Below are 17957 nucleotides of genomic sequence, written 5' to 3'. Positions count from 1 at the left end.
CAGAACGCAGTTGAAGAGAGGGAAGCGGGGGTAAGTAGGCTCGCTTTGGGAGAACACGGACACACAATGCAAGCTGGCGTGTGGTCTTTTTTTTTTTTTTTTTTTTTTTTTTTTGAGGGCAGGGAGGCTAGGAGTGAGACAGATTTTGACGAGAGCAAAAGTGGGCTGGAAAGTCTTCAGTTGAGCATGAGGAGTGTTGACACAAAATGGACGAAGCCAACTGAGAAATCGTCCAGCAAATAGTGGTACGGGGAGGGGGGGGGGGGGGCAGAGAGGACAGACCACGAATCATCGGTTAAGAAAAAAAAGCAGGGGTGCAAATCCAGACAGCACTAGACTCTCAAGCAGGGAGAAGGTCATTGTTGTTCGAGGCCAGGACGGTAATAATATTGTGAAGCAAGACGCACCGAGCCAAGCATCACGTGATCGACCGTTATGCGGTGCGTGCGGGGAGGACTGCTGAATACTTCCACAGGGTTTCACCAGAGTCCTTTCAATGCTTTGAAGGACTCTGGTTTTACCTACATTTCGGGTTTGGGGCTGACTTGTTCGAAGTTTTATGATTTACGCACGGAGGGGGAAAATGGAGTATGATGAACTGGCCAGATTCTAATGGTTCAGCCATTCGTGGGCCACTTTCAACTGAGCGGGCAGATGGGGATGACGTGATGTACTTGCGTACGAGCGTAAAATGTTTTGATTGTAATCAGAGATGCATCATTTGGTAAAATAGAGCGAGCAGCAAATCACGAATACGGTGTGCATTCATACGAACGCACTCACTCCTCGAGGACACCTTGCCATCGCGAGGGACACTGTTGCCCATGAGAAGGGATTGGCCTTGGTCACGATGGCGGCGCGCGTGTAGTCAAACGGCGTGACAAGGCAACTCTATCACGAAATCTGGTTTCGGCAAAGCGATCGCCCGCCACCGTTCAGGTCGTAGCTGCGAAAAACCGCAAGTGAAGCCCTCGGCGCAGTTGTCTCCACGTGCAATGGCGAATCGGCGACCCCGGCCGAGGTCGACCGCCGCCGTGTTGTCGCCGACGGTTGCGCTGACCCGGAGATCTCAGCGGGGCGGCGAAAGCGAGCGGCGAGGGGGCTCACCTGTCCGTTTGACGACAGAAACGGGAAAAGAAGCCGCGCTATCCCGCGCTCTTCCGGGGCGCCCCCGGCGGCGTCGCCGCATTCCGTTTTGTTTCTGCCAAGGTCACTCGCGGCCGTCGACCCAGCTGGCCGGCCGAGAAACGTGCGAGGAAAATAGAGGACAGCAGCCCTCCTTCCTTCTCCACGGCGGCGGCGGCGGCTCCGCTGCCCTCCTCCGCCGAGTTACGGGATCGAGGAAAAAGAGCCGAGCAGCGAGGAAAGCCCCCGCCGGCATCATCACGAGCCTCTTCTAGGCCGCCGCGTTTCATGGCCGAGATTCTTCCTCGCCCCCCTCCTTCCCCGCTGCCCGCCGCAGGAGCCGTTAGCGCGTGAGCGTCTCTGACGGGGGAACTCCTGTTGGCGGCCGGCCGTCGCTCGGGCGCTGAACGCGAACGACGCTGTGCGCGCGTGACTTTATAAATATGTCATCGGCTCTGCCCCCCGCTGGCACCGCTGTCGAGACGGGACATAAGACGAGATCATTGAAGGAAAAAGGAAGTGCGCTTTTAAGTCTATACCAGCAGCTGTTCCACTGCTCGCTCTAAGAAAAATACGGGCAGAGTTCATCTCCCATGATTGTCTGTAAGCACTTTTCTCTGGCTTTGGAGTCACTGTTACCTCACAGGTATCGCGGGCCCTTACAGGAAAGAAAGCATATCTGCGTTCGCCTGCATGCGTGCATGCGAGGTTGCGGAGCTTTCTGCACTAGCAGCAGCTGTGATGGGTGGTTCGCAGTAAGCTACTACCCCAGAACAAATGCTAAAGTTCAAATGAACGACAATACCCTGGCACTGAGCGAATGCCCTTTGGGTGTTGGGATGCAATAGTGATAGGAGATGGAAGCTACGGCGAAAAAGTGAACAGTGTTATAGCAAGATAGTAGCCCAAAATTCAGAAATACACTTTTTAATACTGGTTTTAGGCCATGCTCTTCTATAGAAATATTAAGCAAAACCTTGCTTAAAAAAAAAAAAAAAATTCAGAATCTCGTGTCTTGTTAGCAACCCCGGCATTCCACATCGCATTGTACAGCACATGGCAGCTCTACAATTGTGTGCTCACCGTCAGCTGGGCACTGCAACGTGGAATGCCAATGTGTTTGGCATTCCACTCTGACGCATCTAATCACACAAGTCAGATTCAGAATCCTCAAACAGAGGTTACTTTGGTTAGTACTTGGACGAATTTTTCTAATGTAAAAAAGAGTAAATATCTGAATTTTTGGTGATTAGTAATCTAGTAATTGCACGTACAAATGTCCATTTAGACCAAATTCTACTCTCCAAAATGAAATTTGTGCTGCTGTTGTAGTTAGTGGCAGGCTAAAATAAATTGCCGTGCATATTAGTGCAGCTCTGTGACAAATGGCAATAGTTACAATTACATTTTTGGGAGAAATTTGCCTTTTAAGCTACATATTTACACACAGAAGCTTGTGAGCGTAAAATGCATAAGGGGACCTGAACTACTCCAGCCACATGGCCCAATAGAATGTAAAGATCTGCCTGAAAAATGAGAATCACTTGGTCAGCTGCTGGAGACGAGTAGAACGCAATGCTCCTGATGTCTAGCACACAGTGTCAACTAATATTGCGCAGCATAGGCATTTCTGCAGCACATATGATTGGGATGTAGGCCAGTACTCAAAAACGTAAGCTCTACGGCATCACGCGTGGGAGTTCGATCGTTACAGGCAACAAGTGCACCGCAGCGGTGCAGAGACGGTTGAACAGCAGCAGGTGGTGATTCTGGGCACGACGTCTCGCTTCGTACGCCTGTGGATTTTTCTCTTTATTTGGAATTTAGCAGTCTTGCATGCCGGGTGCCATGCTGGGTGCACGCTCCTCCCTTAGCTGATGAAACCGAGCGGAAACACTGCTTCCAGATCTTCTTTCCTTAAGTCCCAGGCACCCTGGGCACTGCGGGTGGAGAAAGAGTGGCTGTGTTGCAAAACATGCAGCTCCAGCCTTGTCTGTGCACTGTCAAGTTCAGGAGCACTGCAACGGGACCCTGAGAAAGAAACCCACCCTTAAACTTTGACAGGACAGTGCGGTGTACCCTAATAACAGAGCACCGACATCCTTTGCAGGCCAAGTTGCTTAATTTTGAACTCTTGACTGAACTAGGGCATGCAACACTTCGGTCAGTTAACTAAATTTTTGTTTTTTTAACGTTTATTGAAATGTAGAAAAAACACCCGGGGGTCTCTTGCTAATGCATCAGACCCCCTTAGGGGTAGCAATAAGTTAAGGTTCATGATGGGTATGGGTGGGAAATAGCAAGGGAAAAATAGTGAGTTGGGATATAAAATGCAGGAGAGTGTCCCACATTAGGTGGGTAGGAGGGACATAGGAGATCATTGAAGTAATTTGGTCGTAAGTTAGCGGGAAGGGTGTCTAGGAGAATCTGTCTTTCAGTTTGAAATCGAGGGCATGTCCAAATAATGTGTTCAGTGGTGTCCGGAATTTCACAGGGGATACACATGCCTTGATTAGGTGACAAATGAAAAAAACTGTAGTCGTTTTGCAGGGGAAAGGTTCGTAAGTGTCATAAGCTGTCTTGAGAGCGAGAATAGGACTTGGGAATGGGAGTGTGGTTGGCCAAGGAGGCCAGAAAGTTTTTTTTTGAAAAAGAAACAGCCACATGTCTGAATAGGAGCATATTGACACACGACCAAGAGCACTTCGACATGGGTTGTCGGTGCACTAACAGGCAGTGCTATCCACTTAATAATAGAGTGACACAGGTGTTGCACTGCACCAGCATAGGAGGCAAGCCGTAGTTCCAAGCTAAATTGCATGAGTGTCAGCAAGCCTGATCCCTCCCCCACTTGTCTTGAAAACAAAAAAAAATCCAGTTGATGTAATCATGGTGACTCTATTGCCCTAGTCACCTTCTGCTGTTGTGATGCGTAACAATAGCTCCATTCTTATTGCATATGAACTATAATTACCAGATTCTTCCAACAAATGTTTATTCCAAAGAGCATTGCTGCTTGTGTCTGGGCTAACATACATATTGTAGAGAGAGATGTCTGGGTTTTTGTTGGCTTCCTTTGCACTGCTTGAGCCATGGTAAAGTCCAAAGACACTCCTAAACTGCCCAGGATTTTAAACCAACATTTTTGAAACAGGAGATTTGTGTTGCTAGCGGCCAGCTATGCACATTTGCTGTTACTGTGCGACGAGGCTGAAACTAATGCAAGCAGACATTAAGAAGCGAGCTTAATTACTGCCAATAGTTTGTGCCATTCTGTCAGGCAATACTGTACCGGTTAGACATCTACTTAATCAGTTCTGTTCTAAAGGCAAATACTAGAGAACCTTCGACAAGCAGAGCCTTTGAGCACCAAGATGCTAAATCGACATTTTAGAAATAATTTAATTTATAAAGCATCCCGTATGCAGCCATCTCAGTTTTGCTTTTAAATGTAAACACTACCATCTGTTTGGGTGTCCAACCATGAACTGTTCACTGTCCTAGGTACAGTCTCCACATGGTTCATCACTATCAACCTATTGAGGAGTGCAAATTTCAAGACAGGCCGACTGTTGTTTCATTAAAGCAGGCTAAAAAAAAAAAAAGGAAAAAAGAAAGACCAAGAATGCCTGCATGTGCTAAGTCAAGGGCAGCTTAGAGAAGTGGTCCAGTTAAACCCAGAGCCTTGCACTGTTTCTGTCGCGATTGCAGGACAGGCGGTTGCACACCCTGGGCGGCCGTGCCAGCTGCTGCTCCTGCAGGCACGTGGGCGGCCCCCCCACTGCCAGCGGCGGCAGTGCTGTACCCTTCCTCAGCCCCCGGCGGCCCCTCGTGACGTCGGCGCCCTGGTCTCAGGCACCCCTGGTCCAGCAGCCAGGCAGCCTGCCCGAGGCCAGCACGGACCCCTTCGAGCTGTCCAAGCAGGACTTGGCAGACATCTACGACGCCATCAAAAAGGTGCGGGGAGGGGGAGGGGCTCCCGTCCCCCTTCTTCTTGTGCTGGTGGCGGCTTTTTTTAAGGCTCGGCAACCCATGTTTGTTGTCCTTGTTAAGTTCTGTGCAACCTTGCACGCAGGAGTTATTTTGTGATAATTACTGTATGCATGTGCTGCTAGCAAAGTTGATCCCAGGTGTAACATTATCGATTACAAGCTAAATCCTCTTTCGAATCAATAACTGCAGCACCGTCAGCTTTACCATACATTGTAAAGAAATATGACAGTATCGGAACCATTTAAAGGGTGTATTTTACACTTTCTGGCAAATGAGAAGGATGCACCACACTGCCACATGCGAGAGGGGAGAACAACCCCCCCCCCCCAAGCTCTCCTTTTATCTCCCTTCAATTCAGCATCTGTACAGCAGAGAGAGAGGGATTTCTGCTACGGAAGTGGCATCAGTTACACCTGTTTGTTCTCTCATCTTCAATTATTTCCCGTACGATTGTTACACTGCTCTCCTGGCCTTTCTCCTTTCAGGAGCTCTGGGTATCAAAGCCTCAGCTGAATGAAATTGCCAGCTACTACTTTGACGGCCAAGGAAAGGCCTTTCGCCCCATGATCTGCACTTTGATGTCAAGAGCAGTGAACATTCACGTGCACAATAGAAATGTGTAAGTGCCTTTGTGGACATCATAGTAGTTGCTTGAAAGAGGCTACACATCTCCATGAACACGGCCAAACAGCTGTATTGAGGGTATGGATTATTTTGGCAACTACTATGCACTTTTTGGGCTGAGAAAAAGAAGGATGCATGACATCATCAGTGAAAGAAGAGGTGTTAGCTATTTTAGACAGTGTTAACAGGGGAAAGAGCTGGTGAGACTATCACTTTGGAATAACGTGTGCTGCCTTTGTAATGCTGGCTACCCATTCCCCACCACGCAGACTTTTAGATTTTCAAAAGAAGGTGGCGTTATTGTGCGAGATGATCCACACTGCCAGCCTTGTTCACGACGACGTCATCGACACTTCCGACACGCGGCGAGGAAAGCCCAGCGTCAACGTGTTGTGGGGACAGAAGAAGGCGAGTGTCTTTTCTTCTGCACGCTTTGACTTTTTTTCGCAACAAAACTTCGGCGACAATTTTTAATTGCATAAGCGCAAACGCATTACTGGAAATTGTCTACCAGCCATTGCTGCCATGCTACTCACAAAGCGAGCACTTCAAGTAGAACCCGTGATAGTCAATGCAGTGTAGAGAATCATCAATTAGACAGAACAAAAACTTTTTCAAGTGGAACAGTTTATAAACTAAAAAAAATTTTCTTTTCACAGGCGATCCTGGCTGGTGACTTCGTGCTTTCTAGAACAGCCCAATTGCTTGCCAAGATTGGGAGCAACGATGTCAACAGCTTCTTGTCTCAGGTAGGCGTTTTTATTACTGTTGTCCTGGTTAACAGCCCTAACAATCTTCACAATATGATTCTTAACCGACACCGTCGTGCAGCAAACTCCAGTGCTCCATAGAACAACTTCAACTTCCGTGTTTAAAGTGGCTACATTAAAGAGCATTCTGAAAGCAGTTTTACAAGCCAGAACGTGGAGCCATTCTACCTTGCAAAAGTGTTTCAAAATGGCTTCTACCTTCCTTTTGAACTCCTCAGTCATCCAACGTATCTTTTCCTATTGCTTCCATTGCCTGCAAAGATTACATGCATAAAAAAACAAAACAAAAAAAGGAGTCAGCACAACCTTGGCAGCAAGTCGGGCGGAGTTGTGATACACTTGGCTACAAGTTAAGAACAGCGACAGCTGCGAAACCGCATATTTGCGTCCCTCTACCACCCAGTCGATGAAGGCCTGGCAAATCTAAACAAAACGCCAGTATGTTTTTGAAATGGAGCTGAACTTGACACATGGGATTTCATCTGCTTTATTGCTGGGGCAGTTTTTGTCGCAGACTATATGCAGTAGGCAGCATAAAATGAAATAATGTCCTCTATTTATTTGCTGCTTGAATTTGCAATGACCATCAAACACACATAATTAGCATCTAACACTTCAAACAAGTTGGTTCAACTTGATCCAAGAGCTTGTACTGTTTTGCACGGCATTCAGCATATGAAAAAGATGACAGTAGAAATCGTGTTCACAAAATGCCAGCCAGCCCTGTCCTGCCATTACTCGTCCTGTGGCACTACTGTCCTTTGCACTGCGTCTGTTTTGGAAACTGACCAGAAACTGCAATGCGCGATATGGATGCAGTGGCAATAAAGTGGTTATGTTGAAGTATTACAGACAGCGGGCACAGCAAAACAACGCTGCCTGCAGCATTGAATGACAAATAACGATTTGAAGTCCAAATTATTTTCAATATACAAAAATGACCGTTTGCACTTTGAAGTATTAATCACGAAGTAAAATGCACGATAATAAGAAAAATTAGCCATGTTCAATAAATTAATGGTTTGTCCTCCTCCTCCTCCTTTTTCAATGTTTTGTTGCTACCGTAGTTCTTACAATGCTCGCAGATATTAGTCAAGAATGTGTATGCATGTAATTGATGCAGCTGCAACATATTAAATAACAAATATTAATCAAAATTTCTATTGCGTTCTTGCGTTTAATTAAGAAAACTTAGCTTGGGTGACAGACTGTTTCGGGCGTTGTCGAGGGATGTTCGGTGGCGGTAATTAGATGGATGTAGGTGCTTCTGTTGCTGTTCTTAAGTCACAACCAAATATAGGAAAAGTATAACTGAACACACACAAAAAAAAATAACCATGAAATAAAAAGAACCACATTCCTTAGCCATACTGGTACACCAAGGTTATGTAACCTGGCTGGGGTTTCATTCATTCACATTTGGTTTTGGCATCCATGAGCTTCTTAGTTTCAGACCTTACTGAACCTTACTTCAGACCTTACTTCAAATAAATAAAATGCAAATACCAGAGGCTTGAGGCAATGTTTAGAACCTTCAGATTCCTCCATTTCATGTCAGCTTGCATCCATCATCCATCATAACTTAGAATGTGTGCATTCACCTTTTCAAAAGGTTGTACCCTGCAAATGTTTGGCTTGGCGAAAAGCAGGTTTGCTAGCGTGGGCCTACCAGGCAATGTGGCTGAGAGCCTTCACACCGGAAACAAAGCAGGGAGGATGGGGGACAACAGCATGGCTGCACCACGCTCAAATGCGTTGTAGGGAGTTCCGAGTGCTGTGATCTGATTCCACCATGTCTTCCATGTTCCACCTCCAGGTTCTTGTGGACTTGGTTCAGGGAGAGTTCATGCAGCTGGGTTCCAAAGAAGACGAGGGAGAACGGTTCTCTCACTATATCCAGAAGACGTTCAAGAAGACCGCCAGCCTCATAGCCTTCGCATGCAGATCTGTAAGCTGTGCGCGCACTTCCCATCTTTTTTCAAGTTCCCTGATCTTTTTTCAAGTTCCTTTTTTCAAGTTTTTCAAGCGGCCTCACAATCTTGACTCAAAATGAGTGCCCTGTTACCACCGTAGCAGTCTGCCTTAATTTTTCAGTTTTGTTCAATTCTGTCATAAACGGTTGTACTTTTTTAGCAAACAGCAATAAGTCTTTAATGCAGCCTTACTAGTTTTGGTGATGCTGATTTCAAATGGCACGCATAAGCACCACTTCTGCAGCAAGAATTTTTGCACATCGCCAAAGCCCTTGAACGTTCCACAAAATGGAGCCTAGCCTGACTGAATGTACACCAAAGTGCCAGGACAGTGTGGAAAGGAGCTCATCCTTGCTCCCTCAGGTGTCCATACTTGGGGGCGGAGACGAGAAAATCCAGGAAGCAGCCTACCAGTACGGCCGAAATGTCGGCATTGCATTTCAGGTGAGCCCGACAGACTGCTTTTACCACTGCTGCCGCAGTGCAGAAGGCAAACAAGCAGAGTGGAGTTGTGTGCCTCTCCTCCTCCCCCGTGCAGTTGGTGGACGACCTACTAGACTTCGTGTCCAGCCAGTCCGACCTGGGCAAGCCTGCTGCCGCTGACCTCAGGCTAGGACTTGCCACTGCGCCTGTGCTCTTCGCCTGTGACAAGGTGCGTGTGTATGGGTGCGAGGAAATGAAGGAAATCTGGAGAGCTGCTTATCGGGGTCACTTTGCGGCCAAGTGGCCACTGAACAGCAGAACTGCCACCAGAGTATATAGTATAGCTGGACATTCTTTTTTCTTTGTAAACGACAGCAGCTGATGCGATTAACTTTGTCCCACTATGGGAACATGAAATCAACGTAAAACTATGTACTATTGGAAATCCTCGTACCAATTCCAATCATACAAGGAAAATAGCGATGCTTGGCAACCTACCGCATAGTTTCCTGCATTATCTTGTGACTTCGCAAAAAATGTCCTGCAGAATTGCCTGAAGTGGACGAAAACGCAAGTGCAATTTAAAATAGTTTTGTTGGCTTTTAGTCTGAACGTGTGGTTTAAATTTGAAATAACGCTATTTTGTTCCGATAAGGAGCAAAATGACGCTTAGAGCACCACCAAGTGCCTGTTGTTGGCTGCTTGCTCACCCAAGTACCTTTTAGAGCCTTGGCTACGTCATACGGAGAGAGTGCATTCAAAATTTGCTTTTTCGAACACACCTTCCTCACTGGAAGTTGTAGTGGGGTATGCGCTTCCTAATATTTCCAATAGCACACATCTTTACGTTGTTTTCAGGATCCTTTTAAACACCCTGGTAATTTGTGTCTTGCTGCCCGTTTCACTGCTTTCCAGTACCCCGAGCTGAATGCAATGATCATGCGGCGCTTCTCGGAGCCTGGGGATGTGGAACAGGCCTATGAAGCAGTTCTCAAGGTAACTAACTTGCCAACCCATGCCAACTAAGTCAAGAGGCCTTTAAAATCTGTGAACTGCGAATGCAAGGGAAAGACCTAGTGTGGAAATGTGGCAGCACTACACTGAAACTGGGGCCAGACTCCTAAACCTTGTGGCAACTGCCACATGACCAAGAAAACAGCACATGGTTTCTGGTTTCCCACAGCAATGTTTGAGCCAGTGCTGTGCTAGTGTCACTAAGTGTCGGCACTCTTTTCTCCTACTGTTCCGTGCCGCTGCCGTGACCATTGGTCAGTTCTGGTCACGTGACATTTGTTTGCACTGTGACAGTTCAAGGGCACCACCATTTTGTTGTTTGTGCGTTTTCTGTCGGCCAACTGTCTCAGCTTGTCCTCCCTGCTCTTCGGCTGCGCACAACTGGCACCGTTCCGAACGCAAATCAAGAATAATGCGCTTCGCAGCATTTCAGCTGCACAAGTGTGTCCAAAGATGGCGTGTTGCTGCTTCTTCGGCACTGTTGTTTACAAATGTCCTCCTCAAAGTTGGCGGTGACGCTGCAGAAGTGGCAATCTGGCAACTCTGATAAACGCCAAAATGGCCGCCATTACTCACTTGCGTGCCTCAGTGATGGTACTCTGTATCTTATCGAGTGACACTATGCTGTGCTATCCTTGTATAGCGCTAAGGTTTTCCAGTGCCACTACCAGGGTCGGAAACTTAAAAGAAATGCGCATCCCTTCCAGAGCGACGGCCTGGAGCACACGCGGCTGCTGGCGCAGAAGCATTGCAGCGAAGCGGTGCGGCATCTGGCCCCGTGGGTCGAGTCGCCGGAGAAGCAGGCGCTCATCAGCATCACCGAGAAAGTGCTCAACCGCAAGAAATGACGGCGGCCCCCCTCCACCCTCCGCCCCCATCACGCAAGCACGGGCCCGCGCCGCCGTCCATTCCACAAACCGGAGAAGCCAATGCTAGGCTGCGTAGGCCTCAATTTCCCGCCAGCTGTACATAAACCAGAGAGAACTAGGCTTTTAGCAACCTCTTCCCGTCTGCGAGAGAGAGGCCCGGGATGACGAAAGATGTGCGCAGGCTTTGCTAGACAATCAACAGTGGACCTTCTCGCCAAACACACGAGCAAAGAATCTGATGCAACAACTGCTTGCTGCAGCCCAAGTGCCTGCTTGAAATTGACGGAACGTGTATGAACTTTTTGCATGCGTACGATTTAGAACTGGCCTTGTCTGTGGTGGGCCTCCACTGTACACCTCAATTTCTTTTACGCTGTAAATTCCATATCCACTTAAGACTGAGGAAAATTTGTGTTGGATTGCCAAAAGTTGACTTTAAATCGCCAAGGCCTTTTTAAGTAATGAGCTTATAGACTCCTAACTATCCTTGTATGTGACGCAGATTTTGCAAGAATGCCAGCATGTACTAGCTAGACATATAGAACCAGAGATAACACACGGGTGCTAGCTGTAAATAAGAGCTCACTTTGATTAATGTAAATACCTCTCTACAAAAGTAACCAGCTTCAGAAAAGAAAAAAATCTAGGAAGTTAGAATGTTGCTGCTTGGTTGAGAAAGTATATTTACTAAAGATCTTCGATGGAGAGATGTAAAGATTACCGTTGTATGAAAAGAGCTGTGTAGCGCGATCAATCTGCTACGCCTATTACTGTCATATATTATTTATCCTCTGCAAAGGTCACCATTACGCCTGCAGAGTCACACATACTACCAAAATAATGCTGTTAAAAGAACGAGTAACCTGTACATAAAAGTATATCGAGCCTTGGGAGGTGCAACGTATAAGACGAGTTCAGTGCACTCGAAGAAGAAAGGGATGTTTGCCTCTTTTGTTATGAAACTGTTGATTTAAAGCCTCTACTTCGCAAAAGCTGTTGATGTTTTATAAGCCCATGTGTAATAGAACACTAACAAATCTAAAACAGACAAATAAACATTAACAAATTGTCAGCAGACTGTATTTTGTTTTCTTGCCGTGACATTCTCAAACGACCACGATAGTTCAATTATATGCCAAAATTATTCATTGACAACTACCGCTCCCCAGCAGGCTTATCCTCCCAAGATCAAGCAAGTACGACCAGGTAAATGATGCAGAAAAGTAAAGTGGGGTGTGCAGCATTCTACAAGGGCTTTTCTCTCGCAGGGCATCTTTGGAATGCTTTGGTGCATTTCAATGCAAGCGCATTAAGTAGCTTACAAATTTCTTACAAATCAAGTGAAAAAGCCTCTGTTCCAGAAATGCGGCGCATGCGACATGTTCCCCACCACTTGCCTCAGAAATAGACAAAAACAAAGAAAAGGAAGGCTTTCTTCTAGGCTATGCCTGGACATGATGTGCAGAGCCATGTGAAAAAGTAAAGAGGGCAGCTGTTCGGCTCCAGATCTCCTTGTGTTGAGCTTTGCACTCCAACCGCTTCTCCTCCTGTCGCTTGGTGTCATTCAACGGGGCATTAGTGCTCTTGCATTCACAATTTAGGTCCGAATTCATGTGCTCAGGCGTCCTCGGAGTTTTTTTTGTTAGAGGAATTAAGAAGCCGTCTGCACCTCCGAAATTTTCACGTAAGCTACTCGCACTATAACACATTCTAATGGAAAAATCCTTGGCCGCATTCACTTTTTGCAACTAATTTGGCAATTCGTGGGAATGTGAAATTAGTGTTGGATACTTCCTGCCACCCTGAATTCTTTTCCACAACATCAATCCTGGGCACAAGTTATGCGACACCCCCCTATCCCCCGCAATGTGCGCACACACATACACACGGGATGTTTCAAAGCAAGCGAGTTTGAATTTAAAAGATTACACTTTGTGTATGTGTGTACACAGAGGAGACTGTTCCAGTTGTTATGGCCACTTGGGCTGCCATTAGAGTGCAAACGGAAATTGGTAAGCACACCGTGACCAGCATGCTGTCGTGGCTGCTGGTTCTTTCAACTGCCCTTCTCACAACTGTCACTTTCATGTTGGCCAGAACAGACAGACAGAAGGGATCAACACGCCACCTCCTAGGCATGTCCTTGTGGCACCATGGTGCAACTCCCATGCCACTGCTTGTGAGGGACAGCTATAAATCATCACCATCTGCAGTGCAGAAGTGGGTGCATACATACTGTCAATCAGATAATTGTTGGTTTAGGAACCAGCAACTGTCAGCTCCTAAAATACCTAGCTATCCTGCATCAATTATAACTCCCATCTCAAGCCTTTGCATTTATGAACCCTTGCTCGCTTTTCTAGTGCTAAGATCATCCTTGTTTGGTTGCGTACCCTGTGGAGGTAAGAGTTGAACAAAAGGAAGCAATAGCAAAGGACAGCGGAGCACAGGCACAACAAACTATGCGTAAAGCGAAGGTACAAAGCCTGCCTGCACAATAGAAATGCGCACTGAAAAGCACTTTGTAAAAAATTGTGAAAGCAAACTGTAAACGGAAGATTAAAAAAAAAATGTTTTGATTCACTGCAGTATAAAAACCAATCGTAAAAAAAATGCCAAATATTAAACCCTGCACCCTTCTTAAAATTCAGATTTCACTGCCAATTTCTTGCTTGCTTCTTAAAAACTTGCCTTCCACAGAAATGTACCAAGAAGAGAGGAAGCGATTCAATGGTGGTTTCCAGGGCTACCCTGCATCCCAACTACAACTGCAGCCTTGCGAACCACTTGTGTGAAGTATAACCAGTTATAATAATTTGCGCCGGTAGGACGCCCCCCTTTTAAAACTCGAGCAAACAGATCCAAACAAAAATAAAGGTACCATGGTATCACTAACAAGAGCTCTGTATCTGAAACATCGCAGTCCCAGAGCAATTTCATGGGTGTGAGGGGATACCTCCTTCCAATTATTCTTTAGCGCACGTTAGGTCCCAGCACACCACCTAGCTCCTGGTGTAGAGCACTCATGTAGAGCACTGATTTTGTGCTCCGTTTCATTTTGTTCACACAAGTGCACAAAGCACTTGTGCCCCTAGGATTTTATCTGCCCTTCCAAGCTGCGAGTGCCAGAGGGGACAGCAGTGAAGCAGGATAGCCTTTTATTCCACTTCTCCAATCACACAGCAGAGGATGGTTCATTTACATATAATCAACAAGAGTGAAATACAACGTAGCAAATATTTCAACGATTCATTCCACGCATAACGCCGATATGGGCTGAAGAATGTTGATCCTTCATTTAAAAGAAGGAAATTTGCAAGTGGTCTTCGCATTACCCCGGTACCATCCCCCAGCCCCCAAAAAGAACCAAAACAAAACAAAAAAAAAAGAGTCTGGCAGTCATCTGAATCATTTGGCTTGCACCTGGAAATTATCTTGCAGACAATTTCCAGCAAAACCCAGCTAACTGGCCATCTATGATGTTCCACATACTCCTGCACGGAAGGTGATCAAGTGCAAAAGGGTAAAAAAAGAGGGTGATGAAGAACAAACTGAGGAATATTGCCCAAATGCTGCTTAGAGCAATTCAGGACCGGAAAGAGGGGGGGGTCTGCTGCAGTTCTGATAATTATAAAATAAAAGCGTTGGTACAAGGGGACAGCCTTTGGGAACACCTGCAAACTTCCTTCTTGTAAGGGAAGCATTCCGAACTCCCCTGCACCCTGCGCATTGAAACGGGTCTTGCACCAGGAAGGAACGCAGAGCATGGCTGCCGGCGGTGGTTATCGGGCGGAGTACCTTTTGCGGAGCTGCCCCAGGTCCTTGCCGCTGAGCAGCTGCTTGACATCCTCGGCGTCGAGCGTCTCGTACTTGAGCAGCGCCTCGGCCAGCAGCTTGTGCTCCTTCTGGTGCGTCTTGAGGATCGCCTTGGCCCGCTCGTACGACTCCTGGCACAAGGGGACGGGGCAATGCACGCAGGAAGAACACAAGGCGCAGCAAGGTGTCTCTGCCCTACTTCGATGGAGAGAGTAAGCAGCAGAGCAAGAAGTTGACACCTGGCATCAGTAGGATTCATTATAAGCCCAAATGCATATTGAATGAGGCAACAAAAAGGTAGCAATTGAAGTGAGTCACTTTTACAGAAATTTTGCTATGTGGAATTCTGGGGGAAAAAAAAAACTTAAACATTTACAAATGACAAATTTCTGACTCAATCCAACGAGAAGAGGATTAATTTTGCTGTGAGATGTGTTCTTTACGTGTTACTCTTTTGTCCCTAATTGTGGCAAAAACGAGTCGTTTGTAACCATGTGTACCAACTAGCTCAGCAGTGACGCTTCATTGAAACGCTTCCTTTACACCACTGTATGTCACAGACCACAACAACTGCTGAATTATCTTTCTAGCTATTGAAAGAATTTGAGACATGCTGGGTAAATACCCCAGTCGTTTTGCACATCAAGCAGGTCCCAATCACAAAATGCCAGCTGAACATGCCACACAACATGGGATATGAAAAGCTTGCACGAAATCAAAGGTTGTAATGGCTCAGAATGTATGCCATTGCAAACTTGGCAAAAGCAGTTTTTCACAACTTGGCACTCTGTGACATTTGCCAAAAGAGTTTTCAAGGTATTCGAGCCCATAGGTGAAGTTGTTTGCGAGGCTGAGTGCCACCTCTTTACGATAAGGTTTGGGTCACAAAGCAAGACCCGACAGAGTGTCAGAGCAGAGGTGGGCGTCACACAAGGAACTCACATGCAGGATCCTTTTTATCTCTGCATCGATGACTTCTGCAGTGTTGGGTGCGAGCTCATTGACTACAATCAGCGAGCTGTGATCATCATCAAATGTCCTCACGCCAGCCTGCAGAGAGAGGTGAATCCCAACCCATTAATTTCTTCCAGGTGAAAATGAATGCACAGAAACAAGCAAGCGACAGCATGGGGAAAAAGATATACAGTAGAACCTTGTTGATATGTTCTCGTTTCGTACGATTTCCCGGTTGGTATGTTCTCAATTGTGAACACTAAAAATTCCCCATAGTACGTTTTTTACCGGATATTACGCTTTCCTCGATAGTACATTTCTTCCTAGCGTTTTTTTTTTTAAGACGTATCAATGAGGTTCTACTGTACACCTCCTACTTGAAGACTGTGAATGTAGGTAACCATACTTCAATGCACTAATTTGAGCAAGGGACTGAAATAGTTTGCTGTGTTCACCGTGTTCACAAATCTACAAATAAAAAGATGCTAACAGTGCATTGTCGTGCCAAGTATTAATGTACGAACACGTCTGTCCGCAAATAAATAGTGTCCAAAAAGGCAGCACTTCCACCAGGAAAAGAAAGCTCATGAGCAAGAACAAAATTTATCACACCTGGGTTCACACTTGAGCCTGATGGCTCAAGACAGAAAATAAAAGAAAAGAAAATAACTTGCAGCATATTGCTATACACTCCATTTTAAAAAATCACAGCAACACGACTCTTGGCAGAGCTTATTTACACAACAGAACTAATGTAGTCATACACGCAGCAGAAATACCCCCGAAGCCGAATACGTATGTGACTCATACACACATAAAGACTGAGAAATGGGTTGCCTAAAAGAAAAACAATAAAGAAAGGCACATAACATACTAAGGGGCTAGAAACAAACTTATATATCAGGCTTTACAATGAGCCGCACTCCATTCGATTACAAGTGAACAGGGCTCCATTATATGAGGAACTACTATAGAGCCACTATCTCTCATCCAAACTGTAACTCGTTCTCACAACGAACTCCACGTCATGGTAAACGAGAGAGAGAGGGTAGGGGGGAGTGGCTCTGAACTGCACCAGGTGTTTGAATTTGACATAGCTAAGTTTGACCACGGACTGCTTGCAGAGACATTCAAGTTGATGAAAGCAAACATCTTTCAACTCAACCATACAAAAGTACAGATGATGCCCCGCTTCACAAATGGATGACATTTCCTTGGACGTAGGTATGCAGGAATTACCTTTTCCGACATGCCCCATTCCTTGACCATGTTGGTTGCAAGGGCAGTGGCTTGCTTCAGGTCACTTGATGCACCTGACAAATAAGGTATGTGCAATAATGCTCTCAATTACCCGGTGGCCCGCTACACGAGACAGCTTGCAACCAAGCCAAAACAGCTCACATGTAAAAGAAAAGCTTAATGCAGTTTACCCACAGTTTCACGAGTACTGTAAATATACCTTTCATTAGCATTACAGCAGACAACCCTTTTTTCATGCTGCTTTGCTCTGTCTGAATGAGCAGTGAAAGCGCAACCTACATAAGTTTCACCATAAACAAGCAGGCTTGCTGGCTAAACCGCAACTGTCTGTCTTGCTGCAGATAGTCCTGCACATTTGCTTACACCCTGTTTGATTTCTACAACAGTGTAGACCTGCTTATATTGTACAAAACAGCAGCCACAAAAATCCACAAATTAACTAACTGGTACCGCAATATAATGAAGGCAAGCACAAACGAGGCCACATGCACAACCTGCCTTTCAAGCATTTTTTATTTACCATCACTCCAATGAAGGTGACTTTTTGTACTTTTTTTTTTCTTTTTTCAAATGCCACAGCGTGCGTACAAGCCCAGACGATACCACCGGATCAACATGATCAGAACACAGCCCATGTTACTTATTATCTTCTTACACATTGCCTCATTCACTGTCACTGCAAAAAAGCCCATTGGCACCCTTCAGTAGAGGTAACTCATGGTGCGACGGATTGCTATCTTGAAAGGTGTGCCAAGGGTAGTGATCATCAAGACTTCAAACTGAATGTATGACCAAAAGTGCACCACATTGTTTCTTGTTTCTTGACCAAGCAAGAGAGGAGAGAAAAGCCCTCGGTCTTGTTTTCTTTTTTTTCAAACCTGACATGCGGTGCCAGCTGCTCTTGTCTTCATCGAGAGACAACATTTTAATAAACGGTATGCTAAAACATCGAGTTTTACAAAGGAAAAAACAGTGGTCACAAAACACCACACTGTAGGCGGCCCCACATTGTAAGCGGTTAGGTTATAAATTGCCAGCACTGCAGTAATTATTACAGCCCTAGTGGCATGCCTCAACAAAAGCAAACCCCGTGGCTGAAGCCCCGTTTGGAGCGAAAAAAGCATGGCAAGAGAGTG

General features: G+C 46.0%; 2 protein-coding genes across 6 annotated transcripts in view; one reads left to right on the top strand and one right to left on the bottom strand.

The window, feature by feature from the left end:
• Positions 1-11726, top strand: part of Qless (decaprenyl diphosphate synthase subunit 1 qless) — a 35192-nt gene extending 23466 nt beyond the window's left edge. Inside the window, exons 2-10 of the mRNA XM_077706104.1 lie at positions 4837-5082; positions 5604-5737; positions 6012-6150; positions 6402-6491; positions 8329-8460; positions 8849-8929; positions 9024-9137; positions 9824-9904; positions 10630-11726. Coding sequence (XP_077562230.1) covers positions 4837-5082; positions 5604-5737; positions 6012-6150; positions 6402-6491; positions 8329-8460; positions 8849-8929; positions 9024-9137; positions 9824-9904; positions 10630-10770 — 1158 coding nt within the window. The 3' untranslated portion in view covers positions 10771-11726. The remainder of the gene's footprint in view (positions 1-4836; positions 5083-5603; positions 5738-6011; positions 6151-6401; positions 6492-8328; positions 8461-8848; positions 8930-9023; positions 9138-9823; positions 9905-10629) is intronic.
• Yme1l (ATP-dependent zinc metalloprotease YME1L) overlaps positions 2887-17957 on the bottom strand; it is a 36665-nt gene continuing 21594 nt past the window's right edge. For 2 of the 5 annotated variants that reach the window (XM_077706100.1, XM_077706101.1), the window contains exons 16-19: positions 16801-16874; positions 15550-15657; positions 14590-14738; positions 2887-3065 (exon numbers count right to left, since the gene is read on the bottom strand). In XM_077706100.1, coding sequence (XP_077562226.1) covers positions 2996-3065; positions 14590-14738; positions 15550-15657; positions 16801-16874 — 401 coding nt within the window. In that variant the 3' untranslated portion in view covers positions 2887-2995. Of the gene's footprint in view, positions 3157-6352; positions 6766-8181; positions 8365-14589; positions 14739-15549; positions 15658-16800; positions 16875-17957 lie in introns of those variants that run through there. The other 3 variants (XR_013323997.1, XM_077706102.1, XM_077706103.1) reach the window with 3 other exon arrangements.

Source organism: Haemaphysalis longicornis, unplaced genomic scaffold (assembly GCF_048455015.1).
Source record: "Haemaphysalis longicornis isolate Haplotype H1 unplaced genomic scaffold, Haemaphysalis longicornis Haplotype H1 scaffold_4, whole genome shotgun sequence".
In the NCBI taxonomy this organism is placed as follows: Eukaryota; Metazoa; Arthropoda; class Arachnida; order Ixodida; family Ixodidae; genus Haemaphysalis; species Haemaphysalis longicornis.
This window is presented reverse-complemented; position numbering and strand designations above follow the sequence as displayed.